Genomic DNA, 25,092 nt, shown 5'->3' on the forward strand with positions numbered 1-25,092 from the left:
TAATGAAGATATGTGCAAACTATCATCATACACAGTAAACAAAATCTGATTTTACCCTAAAATGCAAAAGTTAGACCATTTTGAATTTTCATAAAAAACACGTCTCCATGGATCACCACAAATCTGTATATATACAATATGAGCTTGACCAGGCTATCCTACAAATGACATTTATACATAATTCAACACATTTCATTAACATTATCGGTCTTACATGACATCAGATTGTAAAAAAAAAAACTAGACTGATCAATTTTGTACATCAATGTTAAATTTTATGGTTGTCATGGATGACAGTGCCTCCAAGAATGGTAACAGCCGATGGTTTTCTTAATCTGTTACAATAGTATACACTATAGGTACATGGGATCATGACCATATTTCCCACCTTCCTAATTTTGTTCAGAAACAATATTATTTTCTGCTTAATTTCCATTATTCGTCCACTTTCACTCTGCAATGGTTTCTAATTGAATTTTGCAGTTTTACAATCAAGTCATTCTTCTGATTTATTATTAAAGATATATTGTACATGTAGATGTAATTGTATTAATACAAATATACATTTCAGCTGTCCCAAGTGGAGCAAGCACTTGCAGCTGCTGGAGAAAATGAAGATTTGCTGAAGCTGAAGAATGATCTTCAAGAAGTTATTCAACTTACAAATGGTACATATATTTTTGAAGTTAATACCAATGTTCAAATATAATTGGATAAAAAACTGCAATGTTACATTTTTTGTGCTACATGTACATGTATCATGCAGTAGGCAGTAGTTGAACTTTCATTTCTAGAAAAAAAAATTCTTTCCAGTATAGAGTTGCAAAAGCAATTAAACAATTTTCAATACAAAAAAAAAATAATTGTTTGATAATTGATGAGTGAAAATAGATATCAACTATTAATTGTAGAATGCCTAATACAAATGTATGAAAACCTGTCAAGTTAGCATATGTTTTGGCTGGACTTTAAAAAAAAATATTGGTGAAATTCTTTATAACTCTTCACAACATGTCTGACACTAAATTGTTAATATTCATTGTAGAAAGTTTGCTTGCATTGAAGAAAAGCCAAATATTGAAAAGCTTAGAAAGCCATGATGAATCCGATAATACATGTAGCAAAATAGCTGCAGCATCAACATTGGATGATGAGTATGCTGCTTTTCAGGTGAGGGCTAGTATACATTATGTAGATTACACCAGAGAAAGGTGACCTTATGGTTAAAGTTATCAACCATTAATGCAATTATTGTAAACTAAGAAATTATTGCCCTGTTTTTAATCATTGGAAAAATATAATTGATTGAAAAATTAAAAGGGCATTTTCGACTGAAATGACGAACTTTCCCATAATACTTACTGATTTTACAGTTTATAATTCCTTATTTACATGTTATGATTTGATGACAGGACAAATCAAAAGCAATTTCTCATGATTTTTCTCTAGCTTGGTAACAAATTTAGGTGTATGTGCAAATGAAAAAGCTCTGTATTTGATGACCTTTGTTTATTGTATATTAGGATTTCTATGTAGATTTTTAACATATGATATAAATTAAACTGATAATGTTTGCTTGATATGTTCCAGGCCATGTTGGGTGATGACCTTACAAGCAATGAGACTGCAACTGCATCTAGTAGTAAAGCAGATACGATGACTGAAACCTCTATATCAGATACTGTGACATCAAATAAGGGAGACAACTCAATAGATAATCCATACATGGATTGTTTCAAAGATCTCATAGGTGGAATATGTAGAGTACCATTTTCATTTGAATGGGGAAACATGAGTTTTTACAATGCTATCATTACAGGAGTAGCCAAACCTGAGTCAGAGGAAGAAAATCCTAAGGTGTGTAACCAATTATACTGGAATACAAATTTGCAGCAGTTTTAACATTACTGTTTCTGGAGTATGACCAGTAGTGCAAAATTAAACCACCATGAATATATTTTTCAAAGAACATTATAACCCAGTCAAAGAAGCTATTGTGAATTTAAAACTGAGCAATAGTAAATTGATTGCAGAAACTTTTTAAAAAAAAAGAGACTATGCAATACTTCCCCTTCAAAGTAACAATTAGGAATCAACCAAGTTTCCAATTATAGTCATATAAAATGATTTTATGCTCATTCTGTATTAAAAGAAAATTAAAGTAAGGTATATAGGAAAATCTACAAGGTAAAATATTCAATATACTTATGCAAGCTTCCAGTTAAAAGTGGTATATCATATGGCATCATGATCTATATATGATATCAATCTCTTTCTGTCCCTTGCCAATATGAATAATTATAATTAGTCAATACTAAAATCTTTCAAATTCAGTACTGTATTGTTTCTGGACATTTTCAGGTTTTAGTCATGTTCTGTAATCCAATCCATAACTCCATGTTACCATGTAAATATTTCCTGGAGGGTCAGTGTAGATTTTCTGAGGATGCATGCAAGTAAGTCTTTGTACCCTATCACACACAGAGGTGCAGCATATTGTGATGCCCTCCAATTTTATTTACAAATATGTTTATGACCATCTGCTTCCTGGTAGTTTCCATAATATAAGTTGACAACCAGTGGAAAGATATTTTTCTTATGTTGCACTGTTATTTATCACTACAAAATACAGATCAAGTTTGATTTTTAGTAGTATCCTTTTTACAATTTTGAAGTTATGTTGTTTTTGAACATTTGTCACCCCCTTTTTATAATTTCCAGAAGACAGAAGTATTTCATTCAAACTTTGCACATTTGTTAAGTACTATAGCTGACAGACCAACTTCAGTTTTTTAGACCAATCCCATGTTTAGTTTTCCTGTTGTGCTGTTTTAAATGTTTGCCATCCCCCTTTTTATGGCTTTTATTTTTCATGTGCACAACTTATTGCTCTGTAATAAGGTGGGATATAATGTCCCTTAGATGTCGTGTTTTCAGTTCATGAACCTGTATTTTTGCACACAATTGAATTATTTTTGAGATGTACAATAATTAATAAGCTATGTCTGTGCCTTCATATAGTGTAAAACAAAGAGCTAGTTATTCATCTAACATTGTAAAATCAGACAGAAACTATTCACACATTAGTCATTGCAATTTTGCAGCTTTTGCTTAAAATGTGATTTTGTTTTATTTGCTGTTTTATAGAAACAAATCCTGTATAAACTTGATTAATTACTGCACACATAAGCAAAAGATTTTTCACAACAATTAAACATCAAAATATTTTCTTAATTTACAGTATGGATTTTAATCAAAGTTGTTTCAAATATGACATTTAGAAAACCATGTTTTCTGTACAGAAATCAAATTATTAGATAGTTATATATGAAAAGAATCATCAATGGCAGATGTTTTATGAGAGGATATTCATAATTTTTTTCTTAAATGTGAATTCTGAAATAATTTTTTGAATTTGAATTTGTATTTGGTAATTGCAGCCTTCTTCATTTTACACTGAAATATGGTTTTAGTTATTACAATATTTAGAAAATTCCCACTTCACTAATATAGCTTTGCAGTACATGTTAAAATTTTTGTATTACAGTGCGGCTATATTTTGCAATAATAAAAACTCTGCAATAATTTTTGACTTAACAGTAGGATAGGCTCCCTGACAATAGAAGTAAGTTTACAACTCCCCATTACTACCTTTTTAATTGGAACACTTAATCTTGGAACTTACATGACTGAAACTCAGTTTTTGACATTAACTCCTATAAGACCAGTCAAAATAATTGAAAATTTCACACAAACTGAAAGAGTTATTCACTCACAAGTCATATTTCCATAGCATATTTCATGACTGCTTAAAATTGATCATGATTTTCTCTATGCATTTATGGCATTCCAGGTGATAATCTGCAACACTAGGTGATCTGATATTTCCTTCTATATACTTCAGGTTCTCCCATGGGTATGCTGTTGCTTTAGATGATCTAGAAGAATACAAAGAACCAGACTACAGGTAAATAGTCCTCGCAAGTCACTGCTTAGTACAACTGCAGAAGTCAAAACCTGAACAGTTTGGGCAAGTATAAGAATCAGACCACTAAAATCAACCTCAGCCTCCTTTGTTTGTGGTACAATATCAAAGTGATCAATTCCAGTAAAGTAATTGTCCAGACATCATGAAAATGCTTGTTTCTGTACCCTTTTTGGCCCCTTATTCTTAAATGGTTCAAGTCATAACCCCCAAAAGCAATCCCAGCCTTCCTTTTGTGGTAAAATTTTTAATTTAAATTTGAAGTTAAATTTCATGAAGATGTTTACGCTTATACTCAAGTTTATGTTGTCTGGATAAAAATGACTGTAGAAAATAATGACTTCATTATAACATTATAACTGCAGTTTTTTTACAGTCATATAAATAGTTAATTTTAAACCTTTATCATGGAGCTAATGTAAAGTACTAATACTAAACTTTGTACATACATTGCTTACCAATGCTCATATAAAAATACTTCAGTGCCCTTCAAGTAGAAGATAAGAATATAATTAAAGAATGGAAAGTTCACAATTGTATTGTTCAAGGATTTAGTAACATAAACAAAAGATAATAGTGAATTAACAAAAAATATGTTTACATGTATGACTCCAAAACTAAAACTTCACTTGTAGAAATTCAAGCCATGAAATAATTTTTTACATTAAAAATAGACATGCAACAATATTTTGTCCTCTAGATACCATTTTTCTCTTGTGAAATATCTTTCAATCTGTTTCAGTAAATTAAAGCTTGAAGATAAATGTCTTGCAAGATATGAAGATGACCTTTGGTATCAAGCTATGATTGTAGATCTCCATGTGGATGATCATGTGACTGTACTGTATGATTCATATAATGAGACTGCCAAATTGGAGCTAAAGGATATAATGCCATTTGGTTTGTATTTTAACATTTTAATCCGGCCTTATATCTTTAATATATCTTTAAAAAATATTCTGTATGAGTCCTAAAAGGATAGTAAGTCAAAAAAAAAAAATTTAGTATTCCTGGATTTTATAAACAAATAATTTGATTTTTAATTTTGATGAAGTATAGTAAACAACTTAAGATAGTTTATAAACATTACATTCTTATTCATTTTTAGACAACAGTGCAGAAGATCTTAGTGATAATGACCTTGACCAGAGTCAGCCTCTCTCTGACTTTGAAGATGATGAAGATGAACTTCCTGTGTTTCTATGGAGACAGTCAACAAGTTCTGATGTTTTGGGGGAATGGGAAGAACATACAAAGGTAAAACATACTTATTCACTGTTGTTGTTTGCCTCGGAAGATTTTAAGATCTCTTCATCATATCAGTATCTTCTCATTTATTTTGATTAAACCAAGGTCAGTTATTTACATTATTGTATTTCCAATGTCTTTTTTGTAGGGAATTGGAATGAAATTAATGAAGAAAATGGGATATATTTATGGTCAAGGTTTGGGTAAAACAGGAGAAGGAAGAGTAGAACCAGTGCCTATACAACTCATTCCTCAAGGTATGTATGTCCTTGTCTTGATTTCATCAAAGATTGTAAATAGAGAAGTTTTATGATCTTGAAGTTTTACTCAAATTTTCAATTTCACATGATCTGATTGGTTGAAACTTGAGTCAATGAAGGAATTCATCGAACCAAGATCTCCTTCAACTTTTAGGAAAAACTCCAGGATTTGAGTGATTTTTTTTGGCATAAACCCTAGCTAGCTTATTTGTTTGTGGTAAATCATACATGGTTATTGTTGCATTAATTTTATTTTGAATAAATGAAGGCGGGTATACAATATCTTTGATTTATTTTTAGCAGCAATAGTCTACCATACATACTGCTTGTAAGGATATGGTACTTAAAAGAAATTTTGTTATTATTTTATCTTTGAGACTTTCCATATTTTATTTTTTTTTGATTTATTAGGAAAATCATTGGATAAAATAATGGAACTGAAAGAAATTGCTGGTGACAGAGACTTATTTGATGTATTGAAGAAACAGAAAAAAGGAAAAAATAAAACCAGACTCTCTAAACCTAGGAAGGAAACAAAGAAAAAAGCACCAACTGATGTTTTTGAATTTATAAACAAGAAGCTATCTGGGAAGAAAGGTAATTTGAAAAAATATTTCATCATCATAGTTGTACATCTGGCATTGATTTCACAAAAAGTGGTAAGTGTAAAGTTGGTTGTAAGTAATGACGACACAACCTAAAATAGCATCACAACTTTTAGTGAAATTGATGCCTGGATAATGAAGAAAATCTAATGGTTACATGTTTAACCGGTTAGAGTGGTAATAATACAAAGGCATCACTATTGTCCAGATGTGCATGTATCTTTAAGTCATGTTAATGAATTGCTTCATAATCCTCTGTTTGTGTGTGTGTTGGCATGCGTGTGTGTGCAACTACTTATTTAGAACGTTGCTTTTTTTTAAAAATAAATCGTAAAATTCGAACTCTTCCAAAATTAATTATTTCTTCAGTTACACCACATAAATTTATCAGCAATTTTTCTTTAAGTTTTTGAAAACTATAAGCTACATGTAAACCAGATAAGGTGTTTCACAATTGTACTTATTTACAAAGTGTTGATGCTTTCATTATCATTGCATTTTTAGAAGATTTTGCATTTAGAAGTAGTCAAAGTCTTGCAGAGACTTAATTGATATGTGATTTAATTACCTACATAAAATGGTGATGTCATTTAAGTACCATTCTATGTAAGAATCAGACAATGAGCAATTCTCATTTTAGTCTCTTTTGTCTAAAATATGTTCAGCGATTTTTCTAGCGCTCGTCACTTTCGCCATTGAGGAAAGACTTTTCAGAATGACGAAAATAATCTGGTCATATATCGTCATTTGAAATCTTTGAAAGTACAATGAAAACATTAAAAGCTGTAAGCCCAACATTTGTTCAAGTGGCGAAAGTGACAATTTTATTACCCCAAGCTAACTACAACTATCAACAGGTGTCAACATTTTGTGTAAACAGTCACCTAATCAGGTACATGGAGTAAATGTTGATCTCTTGACCACTCAAGCATTACTTTAATGCACACGTTTAAAGTCAATAAAGTTCAAATGCTGGTACAAAATTTCTACTGGGAAAATTCCTTTACTTCTTGTTAACTTTGTATCAAAATGACATAAAGAATTATTTATCATTAATTTTGTACATCAAACTTGAGTGTAAACCAAATGTGGGACATTGTGGTCAATACACAGGTATCACTCCATTTTGTAGTTGCATATTGGCAATATTTATGATCTTGAAAGTATCATTTATACTATCAGTGAACTCCTCAGAGACCAGTACTAGATATAACTGAAATAATGGCATAAATTTGTCATTTATTTAGTCTGGATCACAAAGGCACCGTTGAAATTGTGCTAAAAATAGAATTTCATGTGGCAACACAGAGGAGATACCTATTTGAAAATATTTATATCTGCCCAATGCATGTAGTACTGGTGAATGTTAAGGCAGTTCATATCTATATCTACAGTGTGCTAGATGTATTTTTGTGTTTCTAGGAAGGGTGACCACGCAGACAACAGCATTTTTTCAATATTAAAAGATATTTAAAATCATGCCAGGGATGTATGGAATATATAGTCCCTGATTAAGTATAAGAGTATAAAAGGATTTCTTTTTTTGATGATTCCTTTAAAAAGGCTGGGGAGTTTCTCTTTTAATTAAATCTCAGGCATATATGCTATTTGGACTGTCTTGAAAACATGCTGGCATGATAGTGAAAAAAAATAATGTGCTTTATTCATATGCAATGTACATTTCAGTTTTATATAATGTCTTTACACAGTGCTGTAAATAACAGATGATACTGAAATATCTGATGTCAGATGCAAATACTACATTAAAAATATACCATTAAAATATTCCTCATTTTCTCACACAAATGTGACTAATGCTTTCAAAATCCTGGAAAAAACCCTGATATATTCAATACATCTATAAAACAACTGAAAAGCTATTTAAATTTATCCTGAAGCATCTGTGATATAGATAATACTTTGACTGCTTATATAGGGCAAAAGTGCTGGAAAATTTTCCCACCATTTTCAAATAGTGGAACTAAATTTGACCTATCAATATCTTAAAAAGGCAAACTTTACAAACACTTTGATAGCTATTTCTGGAGATTATGAGTTATAAATACTCTGCATTTTTTCTTCATGTGACACACCTTATACAAATTTTGCCTGATTCTTAGACAGAGAGGTAATTAAATGCCCATATGCCCATGATGTGAAACCAACAACATGAATCTAAGAAAAATCCATGAGGGCATAGTCAAATCTTCTTTGATAAACATCCTTCATACAAAGAAAATCCTGTGCTATGTTTAATTGTTACCAAAACTGTGCATCATCAACAATAAGGACACACTAACAAAAATGAATGCGACTGGTAAACCTTGTACTAAATTACTGCCTTGGGATAGATGGTAGATTAATCCGATTCTCTTGTTCTGCTGAACCAGATATCTTTTTTTATTAATGATTTGGTTGAGGATAGTGAAAATTTTCTTTCCTGGCAAGTTTAAAGTAAAATATGATAAAACCATAATGTTTTAGACTACAATAGCTTGATTTATGCTATTCCACAAATATGGAGGAAACGTTCATTGGATAATCAAGTTTACAGACTTGACAATATAGTCAACAAACACATATTACTTGTAAGTGTCAACCATAAAGTTGTGACAACATTTTACCACATTCTCTTGAAAAAAGTTTTTGTATCTCCATCAAAATCACAGGCAAAATGGATAAGAGATTTAGATCTCAGAAATAAAAATTGGGATTTTTAATATCAGATTCCTTTCAAAACAATATCTAGAAGTAGACTGAAAACATTTCAATACAAAGTAAATCTACGAATTTAGTACATAAAAAGTTTATTATCGAAATGTAAACATATAGAAATAGAGCTGTGCAGTTATTATTTTGGAACAAAGGAAAATTTGGTTCATTAATTTTTGAAGGTCCATTAGTAAGTTCTTAATGGCTACAGTTTAAAGAAAGTATGAGATCCAGATGTGGCATTTTGGTGGATATTACTTCATCAGCATGTACACTTGGTATTCTTCCTTGTTTTGCCGATTGCGAAATCTTGAACACTTGCCTCATAATTATTAGATATTACATATATGTTTGCAGGATAAAAAAGGAAACATTAAATTAGGGAAAATGTCTACAAACTTTGAAATATTTCAGAGATCTCAATTTGAAGTCTCTATCTTTGTTCTTACAGACAGTCACAGTTTACGAAATCAAAATGGCATTCATAAATGGTGTATTTCAGTCTGATCAGTAAAGCACCAGTTGATATTCTCAAATAACAAAATATTATAGAAGTAAAGTATTTGTCGTAAGATATATATCTTCTTACTGTGTCCAATTGTGTAGCCTGTGTTTGATCATAATAAAATATATTTGAGAAAAAAATTACTGCCTTGGAATGGACCCTCTTCCCCCCCAAAAAACCCAACGAAACAAAGCAAAAACAACATATAGTGGAATTCAGATGGCTTATTATCATTTACAATATTTCAAAACTCTTTTCCTTTGACACTACTTGACCAATTGGAACCAAACTAGTTATGAATGTTCCTTAAAGTATCTTGCATAGGACTGATGTGGAGATTTTTGATCCGTTGAAAAACATGGCTGCCATTGATAAAAATAGAATATAGGGGTCAGACAGTAGTTTTTCGCATACCATCTCCAAAACCATTAGGTTTAGCCAAATTCTGACATGGGGTAAAAGTGTTCAGCATGATAAGATCTACATTGGTCAATTTTTTTTTAGTCATAATGGAGTTATTGCTCTTTTTTGAGTTTTTTTGTTACTTTTAATGTTATTTCATTCAAAAATTTTCTTCTCTGACACTATTTGACCAACTTGAACCAAACTTTGTATGAATGTTCCTTGGGGTTTCCTGCATAGAACTAGTTTGGGGATTTTTGATTTGTCAAACAACATGGCTGCCATTACTTACTAAAAATAGAACATAGGGATCATACAATAGTTTTTCACATATATCTCCAAACCCGTTAGTTGTAGCCAAATTCTGACAGGATAAAAGTGTTTAGCATGATGAGATCTACTTGAGTCAAATTTTCGTTTTAATCTTTTAAGTTATGTTGAAGTTATTGCCCTTTTTTGGTGATTTTTTGCTACTTTTAATGTTATTTCCATCAAAAGTCTTCTCTGACACTACCAGACCAATTGGAACCAAACTTTGTATGAATGTTCCATAGAACTGACATAGGAATCTTTGATCCGTGGAAAAACATTGCTGCCATTACTGAAAATAGAACATAGTGGTCAGACATTAGTTTTTCACATATTATATCTCCAAAACCATTTGGTTTAGTGAATTTTGTTCACTTGCTGAAATGATCCTTAATATAAGGTCACAAAAGTCTCACAGGATGAAAGTTGTCAGGGGACTCCTTTTAAGAGTTATTGCCCTTGAAAGATGAAACATGACATTTTTTTTTTACAGTTTTCAGCAAATTTCTTGAAAACTATAGTAGATAGAAAGAAAATTACAATCACTGAAATGATCCTTATGATAAGTCCCACCAAAGTCTTCTCGAGTCAAAATTGTTGGACAATTCCTTGTTAAATTTAATGCCCTTGAAAAACAAACTTTAACAAGGTGAGTGATTGAGGTGCCTGTTAACCTTTTGTTAGGGGTTGAAGCTATTAAACCAGGTGAATGATTCAGGCTCTTGAGAGCCTCATGTTTTTTATTTTTTTTTGGTCAAATTTTGAACTTTTTTATTATAGAATTCCTAATATATATATCCTGGTCTGCCTTTTTAATCAGATTTCAGATATCTCTTATGGTTTTTGATTTACTTGGGTCAAAGGGGCCACACCCCAAACATTTTGGTCCGATTTCGAAATTTTTATAATTGGATTCTTCATTAAAATCCATGCCTGTGTTATTCAATCTGATTTCAATTATCTCTTACGGTGTTAGTTTTAAGGGGGTCAAAGGGACTGCAACTAAAAAAATAAACTTTTTTAAAAATTTTTGGTCTGATTTAATTTTAATTGAATTTAAAATTGTGTGGGCTATAGTATCTAAACCATTTGTTGTGTCCATAATGAATTGTAAGTCCAGACTTGTCCTATCTATTCAGGGTTTGACCACTGCGATCATATCATGCTGCACTTCCGGAAGGTTTTTATTCGGGAAATGCAAAAAGTTACAGTCAGTTTTGTTGAAATAGTTGAAAAAGTGAATAAAAAATGTTTTTCACAATCCTTAATGTGTTCCTTCATGTTCAAGATGCAATACATTTTTAATCCATCTCTTTGACAGTGTGACAGGATGATAGACTAGTTAATGCTACTGTGTTTTATGTCTGTGACTCAAAACTTCAGTACAAAAAGTTCATATAACAACTGCCTGGCTAAAATATTTTAATCAAAAAGTCCAAATTTTGTCAACATTAATTGTTTTCAAAGTTTGGTAAATTTTCATGTCAAAAAGAATTTGTATTATTTATCTGCATTGTACTAATAGTTGCTAACTGTTACTAAGTACAGTGTGTTGCAGGGCTTACACACTTATAATATTATCTTATTATGTAACTTAAAATATTGTAAATGTTTTGAACATGTCATGGCACCATAGACCTGCAATTAAATACAGGTACATGATGGTACCTAATTTAATGATCTTTACTTTCATCTATGTTTATTTTTTTTATCTGTTTGATGCAAACATCATGCATATTATAGTTGAAGTTCTGTTTCATTTGCTCATTTTATTCTGTGGTTGGCTGTTTTATTGAATTATTTGTGATTCTAGAGTGGCTTATCCATTCCAAGGCGATTTCGAATCTGCTGAACGTAGTCTTGTGATATCTTATGAACATTATCGTGTGACAAACTGCTGAGTGATGACTGCAATAACCCATGATCTATGGACTGTGACTTCCGGTGACCAGCTGGCTGTAACAAATGCTGGTCATCGGACTGCGACAATCTTTGGTCTTTTAAAGATCTATTCAAGTTATCATGTGACATCGTTGGCCGAGACATGCGTTCAGCCATTGGTGAGTGTTCACGTGACAAAGAAGTAGACTGTGACAATTTCTGATCCGTTAGCGATCTGGACAGATAGTCTTGTGACAAACATGACCGAGATAGTCGATCAGCCATTGGTGAATTATCACGTGATAGAGAAGCCGACCTTGACATCCTGTTTTCTGGGGTTCCTGCAGACGATGTTTGAGTTGAAGGCCCTTTCGGGTTGTAAACACCCATACTTTTTGCTTCAAGCAGTTGTCTCTTACACAACGCTAACATACGTTTCGTTTGTTCAATGTCATTTGATAAAGGCCTTTCTCCAGCAGATGTTGCCATAATATCTGGAGTTGATATTTTTCTGCTTCTTACTAATCCTCTGTATCTGTTGTCGGAAAGGTCTATACGAGCATGAGCTAAATCTTGTTGCACGTCACTTACTGTGTGCCTTCGCTTATGACTTCTTGGCCTGTATCGCGTTTGCAATTGTTGGAGATCGATTTCTGCAATTCCATTGCCATTTGTTTCTTCAGGTATTGGAGAGGGATAGGGGTTCTCAGATGTAAGGCTACTGGTCATTGGAGTTGATCTAGAACTGCTATCACTTGCTACAATTTCATTATAACGCATCCCAAACTCTGTTGAAAATTTATGTATTAATTGGTCCACAGTCAGACGTGGTTGTTCAGTTTCATCGTCAAGCAACGAATCTGGCGTGAATGACCGGCCACATTCACTTTCTGCTAGTTGATCCATTGTTTCTTGAAACTCCCTTGAGAAACTTGGTGGTATTGTTCTCACTGGAGTTGATGACAGATCTTGTTTCCCGTCCGTAAATACAGACTCAGAAGAAACCATGCTTTCATTATCCCTATACCTCCAAATATCCTCGGATGATGTACTGAACGTCAAGTATCCAATCATCTTTTCAATTTCCTCTTCGTCTACGTGGGTGTTTGAGAATGCCAGTTCAGTTTTTTCTATAGAAATGACTTGACTAAACAGATTATCACATCTGTCAAGAACCAACTGTTCAAAGACCTCTATATCTCTACCCGAGCCGTAGGTTAAAATAAGTCTTACGAAATCAATAACACCAAGAATGTTCTTCAGTAGATACTGAAGTTTCTGTTTCCCTTCTATCACTGGATTAACTGGTGCATTGTTTTCAGAATACGAGTCGATTTTGTTTAAAAGTTGTCGTTCTGCTTGTCGTACCATAGTAATTATCTGATCAACTTTGGTATGGATCTGATGTTCTACATGAGAGCGACATCTTTCCCATGTATCACCAGACGACTTTATACTATCTAGGCGGTAAATGATATTCATTGCTTCTGTTTGTAGACTAGATAATTGCTCCTGTAAAAAGTCCCTTTGGGTGAATGAATATTCAGAAGATGAGGACGGAGTCCTCAGTGCCCTTACTTGGCTCTCTAGCCTTACTTCGTGATCTTGCAGTGCTTGAGAAAAGCTGAAAGTATTTTTCAAACTGTTGGTCAATCTTTCTAATCTTTCCTCATCAGATAGCCCCTTTAAGGCCTCAGAAATGTTCACAGATGTTTTGTTTTCGGTCAATTCTAATTCATCAACGTCTGTTTCAGTTGATTTTTGTAATTGCATAAAATTTTGCCACTCTTGATTCTCATCTGATTTTCCATTGATCTGTTCATGGTTTACTTTGTTCGGATCTTGTCTTTTGACGACGACTTCATAACTTTTGTCTGATTCAGTATATAGTCCTGGAAACAAAGGCTCTTGTTTCCGACGAAGAGCTAATGTAGGCACGTTGCTTTCGATTGAATGTTCAATTATTGTGTTGTTGAGTAAACCCTTTATACCGGTTCCAGGTAATCTGAAATATTCTTGGCATGTTGGACATAATAATTTACGGTCCTTCAGGTTTCTAGGAGATTTTCGCACATATATTTGAAGGCAAGAAAGGCAAAAACTGTGGAGGCACGGAAGAACTTTTGCATTATTGAATATACTTAGGCAGAGTTTACAGCAGATGGAGTGTGATAAAGGCAAATACTGTGAAGCAATCCCGCTCTCTCCCATTGATGCTAACAATTCAGGAATTTGTCTTTTTGTATTTGACGCCATCGTTGATTTATCTGAAATTGAAATATTTATTCAGAGCTGGAGTACGTTTGTGTACATCTTATATCAATATCAAAAATGTATGTTGCTTCTTTTTTTGATACAAGAATAGCAAACCAAGTAATACAATAACCTTTTATGTTACATGTCGGTTTTGCTGTATAAATTCCACCTAAATTTGTATCACTTCCTATGGGATGCAATGTATCTATAAATTTAGAAGTATTTAGAATATATTTCCTATGCAGTGAGGGAATATGTGTTTGCGGTATATCGATTCCGTAGTCGCTGAACAGTTATATGGACATTTTCCAAAAATAAACTCTACAAGTTGGTTTATCGTCTATCGATCATGTCTAGATCAGCCCACTGCATTAATTCTGAATTATGTAATAACGTGTATTTATGTCTGGCGAGACATTTTATTTCACTATTTCGGTTGTATTTATTCTAATGACTTTGTTTTTTTTTGTAACCACCCTTTAATTTTCCATCGATTTGCATCCAAACACATATTAGATACAGATGCTACTTTTTTTAGTTAAGTTTAATTGAAAAAAAATCGCTTGTTCAGTGATAAGTAATAATAACCTCCCTAAAAAAACAAAAAACAAAAACCAATCCGAAATTGAACAAATTCACGAAGACTTGGTAACCAGTCACATCAAAGGACGTCTTTTATGGAAGTGAACGTAGTGAAAGTTCGAATGTGGATTGCACTGCGTGAAATAATTGAAAGATTCATACAAATATTAATCTCCATTAAGTTGTATTAATTACACGTAGACGTCCGATGTACCCTTCCTTTATGTTGATATTTTAAAACAAGAAAGGAACAAACCATTTTTAGTTTTTCTTGGACATCATACCAACATGCAGAAATAAACAATATTTTCAAGGAGTCCTCATAAGGTTGCCTATTTGTCGGCTTTTTATTTAAAAAAAAGACAATAGCAAATTCTCATACTTAGCGTGAATGTTTAACTTCGTAATATAGTTATTTGTGGATCTTATTTCACATCACAGACCGCAGATAAATATTTCACCAAAAAACCGGAAGTTGCCGAGGTCTGTATCGACTTATTTGACATTAAATGCATATTCAATCAAATCAGTGGTGCATGTCAGTGTTAGCATCGTGCTGAATATTCAAATTTTAATATTACAAGAAAATAAGTGCATGATCAGTGCAATTGCAACCTATGATGAGAAAATGCATTCCTTATAATTGATAAATGTTTGCAAGTACTCACCTTTAAAGCATAAAAATTCTCCAGTATCGATGCATTAACGTCACATTCCAAGGAACACTGTTCCGACAAGAATAATATTGATGATCAATACAATATTTATAATCAGGAATTAGATCTTGCTTACAAATTCTTTCCTTGTCTACTTTCCCTCACTAATATCGCAGACTTTTTCATAATGGATTCAAATTATTCCTTTAATGACGTTGGGACCTCTACTACGTCTACCTTATATATTCTTTTATTAGCATAAAGCTCAGTTCACAAAAGGTCACCTGGATGTCGTAATTGATGACCATGCTGCGTTTGTCGTCCTGGATAAGTCAATTGAATCCACCGAGAACCGTGAAATGCTTCAAATCTCTTGTTAACAAAAATCAATTTCATCTTACCGTTTGTGATACTCAGTTTTATCACGCATCGAGTGAAAAATTAATAATTATTGAAGAGTTTGAAGGAGCTTGTAAATTCATTTTGTTAAAGTTGTTTCTTACTAAGTTGAAAATAATTGATTTTTAAAACTGTTGCCTTATTTTTAAACGTCGCACTTGCAAATTTAAACTGCATTCAAAACAAGTTCCTGTTTACAATATTACACAATCCACTGATAAATAAGTATAGCAAAAACCGAGATTTGAAACTTTAAATCACACTTTATTGCATTTGGAGAAATTCACTTAAAGCTTTAATGAAAAAGCGTTGGTTGAATTGTTTTCTTTTTTGCAGGCTATGAATACATGATGTCTTTGTTTCTTTTGAATATTTTGCTGACCATCTCATTTTATCCCCTCTCTCTGACAATGGAGTATAGAATATTCTGTTTCTATTATACTTACTAGAAGATCACCAGTATTCCCACGTGGGATGTTTCTATGTACGAAACTTTGAGATTGATTCCTGTTTAAAAAATCTGAATTGTAATCTTTACTGGAAAATTAGAAAAAAAAACTTAACATGTCTTTTGACCATTTCCTATCATGATTTGTTTCACTGTTAGTAGATATCATATACATTTAATAAACGGACAAGCATTTATTATTATTTTGTAAACAAAGCTAGATCGCGGCATGTGTCATCATATTGTCTTGTTTTTACAGGTGATCTAAAGGAGTTGATACCAGACCACCACGTCCATGTAAACCACAAGAAACAAACTAAACCCGCCAAAGAAATATCAGAAAACGAACTACAGAAACGTAGTGATAGAAATATCAATGTTCAGGTAATATACATTCATTCAAGTATTTGGCGCTTGATGTTCAGTCTGCTTGGTGAAGGTGGATGAAATCGCAGGGAAAACATGAGCAGATGGGTTTAATGACTATCGTGCATTTAATCTGTTTATCACTAGTTTCTCGTTCATCCGGCTTCACATTTTGCAATTAAGTATCTTTAATTGTTTCAGCACATTTGTGGGCCTTATAAGCACTCATTGTGTGTCCCATTTATCTTGCTCACAAATATATTACCTTTATTTGTGTACTAAAACATTTAAAGATGAAATAGCATTCAATATTTATTTGTTAAATAGACCAACATATGACGGTGATCTTACTTTAGGAGGCTCATGTATTGAATTTACCACGGTTTCCTATCTTGTTGCTTGCAATTAATATCATAATTTGCTGTTCAACCCTTTGTTTTGTTTACGTTATTACATTTTATGGCTTCGATTATTTCAGCTTTTCAAAACTCATGAAGAAATGAAAAATGTAGAAAAAGAGATAGCCAGATTAAAGCAATCATTAACTAGAAATGAAAACAGGTAAGCTTGTCATGTTATTGAACGACATCTTCTGAGGATTGATGGTACAAATTCATAATATTTCTTTGTGTAGTCAAGTTCAAGATTTTTCACTCAGTACACTGAGGTCACTGATTTTGATTTGATTTCTTTTCCTTTTAGAAAAAAAATGTTGCCTGTTGTGTGCTAGTAAACTTTGATATACAAACTTGGTATTATAAAAATAACCCAATCAGTTCTTATATCTTTTCATCCATTACATGGAAGAACTTTTGCATCATGGAATTATATATTAAATAAAATTCTTTAATAACAAAGGCGTATTAGTCCACACATATTCTGTCAAGTCTAGAATATGATCTTTCTATTTTTTTTGTCCTATTATCATAATTTGTGGCATAATTGACCTGTTAAACTTTTAGAAGGAATCATAAGTAGTTTAGTCACCTTTGTTATAGATACTTTTTATTTACAAGGGCATTATCAAGATTTGTGTTTGAGTAGTGATTAATTAACTCTCCAACATACGAAACGTTTTGAGTATAATGGAATCATCCAATCCATCCCCATTCCCGAGTGCCAGTCCTTTGAGTATAATGGAATCATCCCATCCATCCCCATTTCCGAGTGCCAGTCGTTTGAATATAATGGAATCATCCCATCCTTCCCCATTTCCGAGTGCTAGTCCTTTGAGTATAATGGAATCATCCCATCCATCCCCATTTCCGAGTGCTAGTCCTTTGAGTATATTGGAATCATCCCATCCAGCCCCGTTTCCGAGTGCCAGTCCTTTAACTTGTTAAACGATTTCTGTTGAAACGTATACAGATGTTAGCTTTTAAATTGAATGTGAGAAAACGAGGTAGATGTTTCAATTCTTTAAAAGAAGCTTTTAAAAAATACGGGTAAGGTTATCCACCCTACTAGCTCGAATATCAAAGCCAACTTTATTTTTTTATAGAACATGTTACATGCTTATTCACATTTCATCATTAGTCGGTCTGATGTTTCTTTATATTACAGAGACAAAGGCATGGCTAATGTAGTAAGACAGAAAATAGCAGCCAAGGAAGACTATTTACAGAAGTTAAGATTGTCAGAACAGACCATGCAAAGCCATCAAACAAAACGATCTAACCACAAGAAATTGACAGTGTTCTGATTATTTCATGAGAATAGCTACAGATAACCGTACAGCATATAAATTTAGCAAGGTGTTAATCTTGGCCTATTTCAGTGGCCTGTCTAACCCAAAATAAATTCCTCCAAATACGGGCTCTGAGCTAGGTGCACCACTTATCATCCGCCGAAATTAGAAAAGACAAAATTTTGTATTTCTTCTTGCTGCGAATTATACACCTGCCAAATTAACCCGCTATAAGGTATAACGTAGTTTGACCTTTGAATGAAGGATTGGAGTGAGCAGATTCACACGCAGAGTAAAAACGGACAACAAATAATCAGCCCTAACTTTGATTTTGTGAAACTTGTGACCTTCATAGTATGATTTGTGTTATAAGAAGTGTTTGTACAATGTCACTAATTCCTTTGTCTACACTTCGTATTCACGTAAGACTATTAGTATGTACGTTGATCAGACATGTGAGGGATAGAATGACAGAAAACAACTATGGTAAAATTGAGTTGAAATAAAGTGCACCTAGTCTATGCTCCCAGTTTTTAGTGGAGTCCGAGGTGCTCGTTTACTTTTGTTACTTTGTATATGTTTTTTTTTGTTTTGTTTTGTTTTGTTTTGTTTTGTTTTTTTTTGGGGGGGAGGGTATGTTATATTCTTTGTCGTGTGTGACTGTTTTCCATATCGGGTTTTTGTGTCTGGGTTTCACTTTTTGGGTTACCACTTTTCCGCTAGAATCTTGGTTCCCTTGATTTCTCTTACAAAAAGTACAAAATCGCATTTACTAATGCACACAATTACTTCTGTATTATATTTATGTAATTTATGCCCTGTGAACTAGATTTATGATCATGGTTATGAAATCTGTTATGTCTTAAACTGTTCGTCAATTGAACGTGGTTGTTGTCATAATTTTCAAATATTATTTGAAGGAATAAAGGTATAATTGATTACAGACATTGGATAAATTTCTTTAAAACATTTTTATAGGGATGAAAAAAAATAAACAGATTACGTATCTACGGCAATGTGGTTTATGGTAAAGCGTTAGGTCTTACCAGAAGTGGATTCGGAGTCGGGAATGGAAGGATTGATCATAGTTTCTCTTTGCAATGGAAGGAATATAGAAAAAACAATGAGGGTGGGGGGGGTTCTCAGTAAATTAAATTGATTCTGCCTATTCACAAAAAAATTGTTTTTACCCAAAAATATATCCAACTTTGACAAAGACGTAATACAACTGTACCTCGATATGGTAATCAATCAACGAACAATTGGTTTTGATGATTTTGTGCTTACAAACATTGTGACTGAGCTGAATATTTTATCAAGTTAGTGCTTTCAATACTTGGTAAAGAGTAACAAAATCCGGCGTATGACCGTTGTGCTGAATGTCTCCATGCATTTAGTCAATGTAGCTAAGTCAATTTCATTTTATAAAAAAGAAATGGAGACTATCATAGCAAAACATGATGTTTGAAGATAAACAGGTGATGGGTTTATTCATTAAAGACGAAAAAGTTTCACATCGTTGAAAATGATTATCTAATGATCGAGAAGATTAAGGATAAGACGTTCAACCATATGGGAGCTGGGAAGGGGGTCTGAAGACAAGTTCTCGATCCAACCTTTGAAACCAAAAATACAAACTTATGAAATAATCGTCGTAAATTCCTCCACCTAGTTAAATATTGCCCGCGAAAATTATTGTTAATATTAAAAACAATGACACCTAATGCTTTTAATGGACGATCTCATCAATCTAACGCTACGACGAGTTTTGCTTAAAAATCATCTAATCGAGCTAAACCAAGTTGAAAGTAGACCACAAATTATAAATTTGATGGCTTTCAATTCTCAGTTATCTTACAAGCCATAGACAATTTAATCAAATGGAATGATCTTCCAATGTTCAATACAAATGATCAGAAACATGAATCTACCCCATATACATCCACCCAACTGTCTGATCGCGATTATGAAAGTTATCTTACACTTATTACAATACAAAATGCAGTAGGCAATTGAGTAGAAAGTACATGTGGAGCAGAGGGGAAAAGTTCGTCATATAGTTCGTGCTGGAATGCAGTAACTTGAGTATAATTAAAAAAAAAACAAGAAAAAAACGAATCTATGACCATTTCGGATTTAGAAAAGTATGACGACTGTCACATCTGTAGTGAATATTTGACCGGTTCGCTATCATGATCAGCTATACATGAAAATTCAGTGTAATCAAATGTTAACAATGCTTCTAATTGATTTTCGTAGCTTGCTTGGTCACGATTTTAAGCTGAGACTTACAAAAAGAAATGCTGGGTGGGTCTTAAGTCGAAAGAGAAGTACATCAGCTTCTCAATGAAATAAGACGAAAATTATTTTCTCACCGAACTCGGCGGACTGCTTAAAAGTATCTAATAATCTGACTAGTGAACACAAAGAGCATGGAAATCAGAAACTTGCAGCAATGAACAACGTTCAAGATTCAGTGAATGTATTCAGGGGTATCAGGTTCACGAAAACCAGCCGATAATTGGCTTCCAATTAAACAGCAGATTTGGTATTAGCATTGAGACCCACGATTTGTCTTTCACTTGTTCCTTTACCCCGCAAAGAGTCATTTGTTGGAACAAAAGCATTTCGTAAAAATGATGGTACTGCTTTTCCCACGATGATCTTGTACCGCTCGTGTGTAAGGGAATAGTAGATCTGTTTAAAACCATCAGTTTCATTTTCCGGGAAGAAGATGGAAAACCTTAAAAACAATCATCACATCGCCACCAGTATGTTCGAAAGAGTAATCAAGTGAACCAAGGTTATAGCAGTAATCAAAAGAATGTAATCCAGGGACAAAGACCAGACATGGAAAACAAACACTCAGCAAGGAACATAAAATAACCAAAATGATACATACAAAGTAACAAAAGCAAATGAGCAACTCGGACTCCACTAAAAACTGGGAGCATGGACCAGGTGCACCGATAGGGTAAGCGTCCTCTGTTTTTCTAGAAACACCCGCCGAGTTGCTCATAAAAAGTCAAGTCCGAAGTAGACAAAACTATGACCCGTTGAATAAATCAGTTTTCATGGTGCAGATGGATACACTATAACGATCCACGAGTTCATGATAAAGACCAGAAAACTTCTGTAGTGATGACTTCAATCTTGTAGCAACATAACCCTGTTCCAAAAGCTTATTTGTTAGAGTTCTAGCGCGATACAAAAAGTCAGCGTAGTTTTGGCGAAATTAGGAATTAAAAATTGCGAGAAAAATTATTCGAAAGGGAATTATTATTTTCACCTTTTTTTCACCTCTTCCATGAAACTACCCAATGATTAAGCTACTAGCTCCTGACGTACCATAACAATTGAGGAATATAACAGAACAATAAACACCTTACACAGGGAAACTGGTACATTACTGCACATGAATGGGAAAAACGTGTTTTTTTTAAAATTAAAATCGTCACGTTTGTCATATTTTTCGTACTTAGATGACTACTGTCGTCGAATTCGAGGTTAAGGTCTAAATATGACACGGGAAAGCTGTATCAGTAGTCTGTTTCTAGTTAGTTGATGAATAAGCCGAATATGTTCTCCAAATTAAGGATTTTTAATAAAGAGAACATCAGCAATATATCGATATGTGAAAATATGGGTTCTAGCATTTTGAAGAAACTCCGAGATCGACTATGAAAGGGGAACAATTAGTGCTAATTGGAATGACGATAACTTGCTGAAAAAGTTCCCCTCAAAAGTGGCAATATGTTGTCAAGGAGAAACTGTAGCATACTGGTCACCTGTTGCTCGGTATAGTAGCTTTTGTCTTTTTGTTCTGTAGTAATCAAATATCTGGAATCGTAGCCTAAAACAACAAATTTATAAGAATTTTCTTTCTTGTGTCGATTGTTTCTTTTATACGGGTTTTCAAATTAAACGTAAGCAAGGTAGTATATAACGTCGAAAAGTCAAACGGTTTAATTGAACGAATTTCAGCAAAAGAGCGAGATTAAAGATTAAGATATTTCGAGTTTTTAAGCATCCGCATATGATTAATATCACTGCGTAAGTAAACAGTTTCTCAGGATTTGTGTTGTCCTTCCTTCATTGCGGACAAAATTTTAGTCAGTTGTACAGGCACCCAATTTGTTGAACAAGTAAATGATCCTGCTATGTACCTATGGTTGTATTGTTTTATAGTTTTGGATTCCAATACAAAGATGGTAAATCATCAAACTTCACATTTGTAGAAATTTTCAACGAGGCCATTAAGGCTTATAGGTTAGCTTTGATTTCATCCTTGTCGAACGTACTGCGTTTGTATGTAATAACCAAATTTTCTTTGATTCTTAAGTTCTTTTATTAAGCATTCGTGGAAATTCGCGTTACTTACATAAACAATGTTGTCCACATTTTGCTGCGCCTTTTTTAAACAATACTTCTATACGTCAAGCGCGATCGATGACTTTTCGTTTCATATCGACATCTTTCCCTTGATTATTTTTTCCTGTCATTTGTGATAACATCCCTGCAGCACCTGCATACTGAGTTTTCATATCATGACTCGTATGTTATGTCATAGCTTGCCGAAATTACGTGGACTTTGTACCGCGCTAAACTTCTTTCAATTAGGCTTCTGGAACAGGGTTATGTTGCTACACGATTAATGTCATCACTGTAAATATCCTGAACTCGTGAATCACGGTATATCCTTCTGCACCATGAGAACCGATTTGTTCGCCTTATCATAGTTTTTCTTTCCTCTTTCACCTACCCGGGCGTGACATTCTGTGAGCAACTCGGTGGGTGTTTTTAGATAAGCAGAGAAAACGTATCCTACTCGTGCACCTGGTAACAGTTTTTAGTGGAGTCCGGGTTGTTTATTTACTTTGGTTTCATTAAGCGTGTTATTTATTTCACGATATTTTTGTTGTGTGTGTCTATTTTCCTTATCTAGGATTATGTCCTTTTTCATCGCTCCTGGTTTCCTTGATTTTTCCAGTCTGAGTGGCGAGATTCAAGCGTTGGCTTCAAGATCCAGGATAGATTTGAGCGTAACGTTCACACCAACAGTAAGATGCTTACAATCGCAATTCAAGACCGAGTCTGGTTGGTGCCCAGAGGATGAACGTCGCGTTTGAACACAGACGTGTCGAATAAATTAATTTAATGTTCATTTTTGAAACGGGAGCAACACAAACCTTAAGCAGTTTTTTTGCTCGATCGTAGTATATGGATACAGTGGTCGAATCATTTCTGAATACAACCCACTTCTGCAACTGCGAAAAAAAAAGAGAAATAAGGTGGCTTTGTGAATATAAATGCCTACCATCTTATCCTCACATTCATCTGGGCAACAATTCTTCTCGACGATGGTGCCAGCTAGTTTTCCACCACGTACCAACCATCAGACCCAGCGTTAAATGCTATTCAACTGACATAAAACTAAAGTTATCATTTCTGTCAGTCGCTCAAGGCATTGAGGATGACGCTAATCCTGAGCAGAACCTATATTTTTGTAAGTCGGTTTCAACGTCTACAACATTTTCGGCATCCATGCAGGAACTCTACATCAACGAATTTAAGGTCCACAAATGGTTAAACCGAAGACAAACATCATCAGCATCAATGTCATCTCAGGTAAGTGTAAGCTTATTAGCCCACAGTATTTTTTTCTTCTATATAAGTTAATGAGCTAAGAGCACCGTCTTTTTGGGCCAAATGGATATAAAATCGTAGTTAAATTGCGCCAAATTTTTTTTCTCGTGTAGTCCTTTTCCGCAAGAAAAAAGACTACTTTTTGCGCCAAATACAAATACGGAAATTAAATATCAAAGAAGTAAAAATCTAAAGTAAAACGATCATAAAATAAAGAAAATTAATTAGAAATGAATTAAGGAAAAGAAACATAAAAAATACATATATATTTAAAAATGTATTTAGAATAAAAACCAAATTTAAATAATTTATTATAATTTTTTTATTTTCATTTTAATTTGATTGTAATCATTTGTTTTTCAAATTTCAACTTTAAAATTCAAAATTAACAAAAAGAAAGGAGAAATAACTGGATAACATATATGTAAATGGTTTAATTGTTCTCTTATTTTATAATGGATAAAGGATTGCTCGTTGGTCCGTCTGTCGCTCACATATCCCATAGCTGATTAAAAAAAAGGTCATTCACTGGTTTACGGATGTAACTTTGTAATGCAATCATTTAGATTGATTTAAATTATAAGATGAACAACCAATTATAAAGAGATTTAAAAAATGAACCCACATAACCACGCATCTAATATAGCACAAATGTAAATTTACTTGTATTCTGGGGGAAATTAATCATTAATTTATTGGCGCAATTTAACTATGAAAATCGATAAGTAATTAACTGGCGCAAAAGTAGTACTGGCGTGAAAGAGTTGTGGCGCAAAAGGCCTACAATTTTGCGCAAAAGGAAAACGCCCTGAGCTAAACAGATCCTTTTCTACCTACCGCTAATTAACGTTCCTCCAGTATAATCAAGCTCCGCGCAGCTCTTTCATTCCTAACTAGACGTTGTTCGGAGCTTGCCCTGTAATGACAAAACTCAGCTGTGACGCCATGGAAGAGACTTGTCATCCGCAATATATGATAGTCCGCTCAATTACTTTGACCCCGGTACCCTGGGACCCAAGGATAAAGAGTTTTTTTTCTACCTAGCTGTTTATCTGAAATAAAAAAAAAATAAATGAGTACCGAAGAGACAAGGAAATACGTGCAATGGATGCGCGTGACATAGCATATGGCTTAATTACTGTGTG

The 25,092-nt window shown here is 33.4% G+C and overlaps 2 protein-coding genes across 4 annotated transcripts in view; one reads left to right on the forward strand and one right to left on the reverse strand.

Annotated features, from left to right (window-relative positions):
• The window catches only part of LOC148611582 (zinc finger CCCH-type with G patch domain-containing protein-like), a 29,955-nt gene extending 10,709 nt beyond the window's left edge, over window positions 1-19,246 (forward strand). For both annotated transcript variants that reach the window (XM_088592286.1, XM_088592285.1), the window contains exons 2-13: window positions 572-668; window positions 1,046-1,170; window positions 1,591-1,857; window positions 2,362-2,456; window positions 3,905-3,967; window positions 4,728-4,885; window positions 5,094-5,242; window positions 5,382-5,490; window positions 5,905-6,090; window positions 16,508-16,632; window positions 17,093-17,175; window positions 18,178-19,246. In XM_088592286.1, coding sequence (XP_088448412.1) covers window positions 572-668; window positions 1,046-1,170; window positions 1,591-1,857; window positions 2,362-2,456; window positions 3,905-3,967; window positions 4,728-4,885; window positions 5,094-5,242; window positions 5,382-5,490; window positions 5,905-6,090; window positions 16,508-16,632; window positions 17,093-17,175; window positions 18,178-18,316 — 1,596 coding nt within the window. In that variant the 3' untranslated portion in view covers window positions 18,317-19,246. The remainder of the gene's footprint in view (window positions 1-571; window positions 669-1,045; window positions 1,171-1,590; window positions 1,858-2,361; window positions 2,457-3,904; window positions 3,968-4,727; window positions 4,886-5,093; window positions 5,243-5,381; window positions 5,491-5,904; window positions 6,091-16,507; window positions 16,633-17,092; window positions 17,176-18,177) is intronic.
• LOC148611584 (uncharacterized) lies at window positions 10,615-25,062 on the reverse strand. 2 transcript variants are annotated; one of them, XM_088592284.1, is made up of 2 exons: window positions 24,785-25,062; window positions 10,615-14,174 (listed from the first exon to the last, which is right to left on the reverse strand). In XM_088592284.1, exon 2 carries the CDS (start codon window positions 14,161-14,163, stop codon window positions 11,836-11,838), a length of 2,328 nt encoding a protein of 775 aa, XP_088448410.1. In that variant the 5' UTR covers window positions 14,164-14,174; window positions 24,785-25,062; the 3' UTR covers window positions 10,615-11,835. The 2 variants fall into 2 exon arrangements, with proteins under 2 accessions (XP_088448410.1, XP_088448409.1); XM_088592283.1 differs by lacking the exon at window positions 24,785-25,062 and adding an exon at window positions 15,414-16,407 and having other exon boundaries at window positions 10,616-14,174.
• Window positions 25,063-25,092: the final 30 nt, after the last annotated feature.

Source organism: Perna viridis, chromosome 7 (assembly GCF_037379345.1).
Source record: "Perna viridis isolate PV_CMFRI_1.1 ecotype Kerala chromosome 7, ASM3737934v1, whole genome shotgun sequence".
NCBI classification, from domain to species: Eukaryota; Metazoa; Mollusca; class Bivalvia; order Mytilida; family Mytilidae; genus Perna; species Perna viridis.

Excerpts from the sequence above, each read along its gene's own strand:
- LOC148611584 (XM_088592284.1), bottom strand. The coding sequence starts at position 14,163 with ATGGCGTCAAATACAAAAAGACAAATTCCTGAATTGTTAGCATCAATG.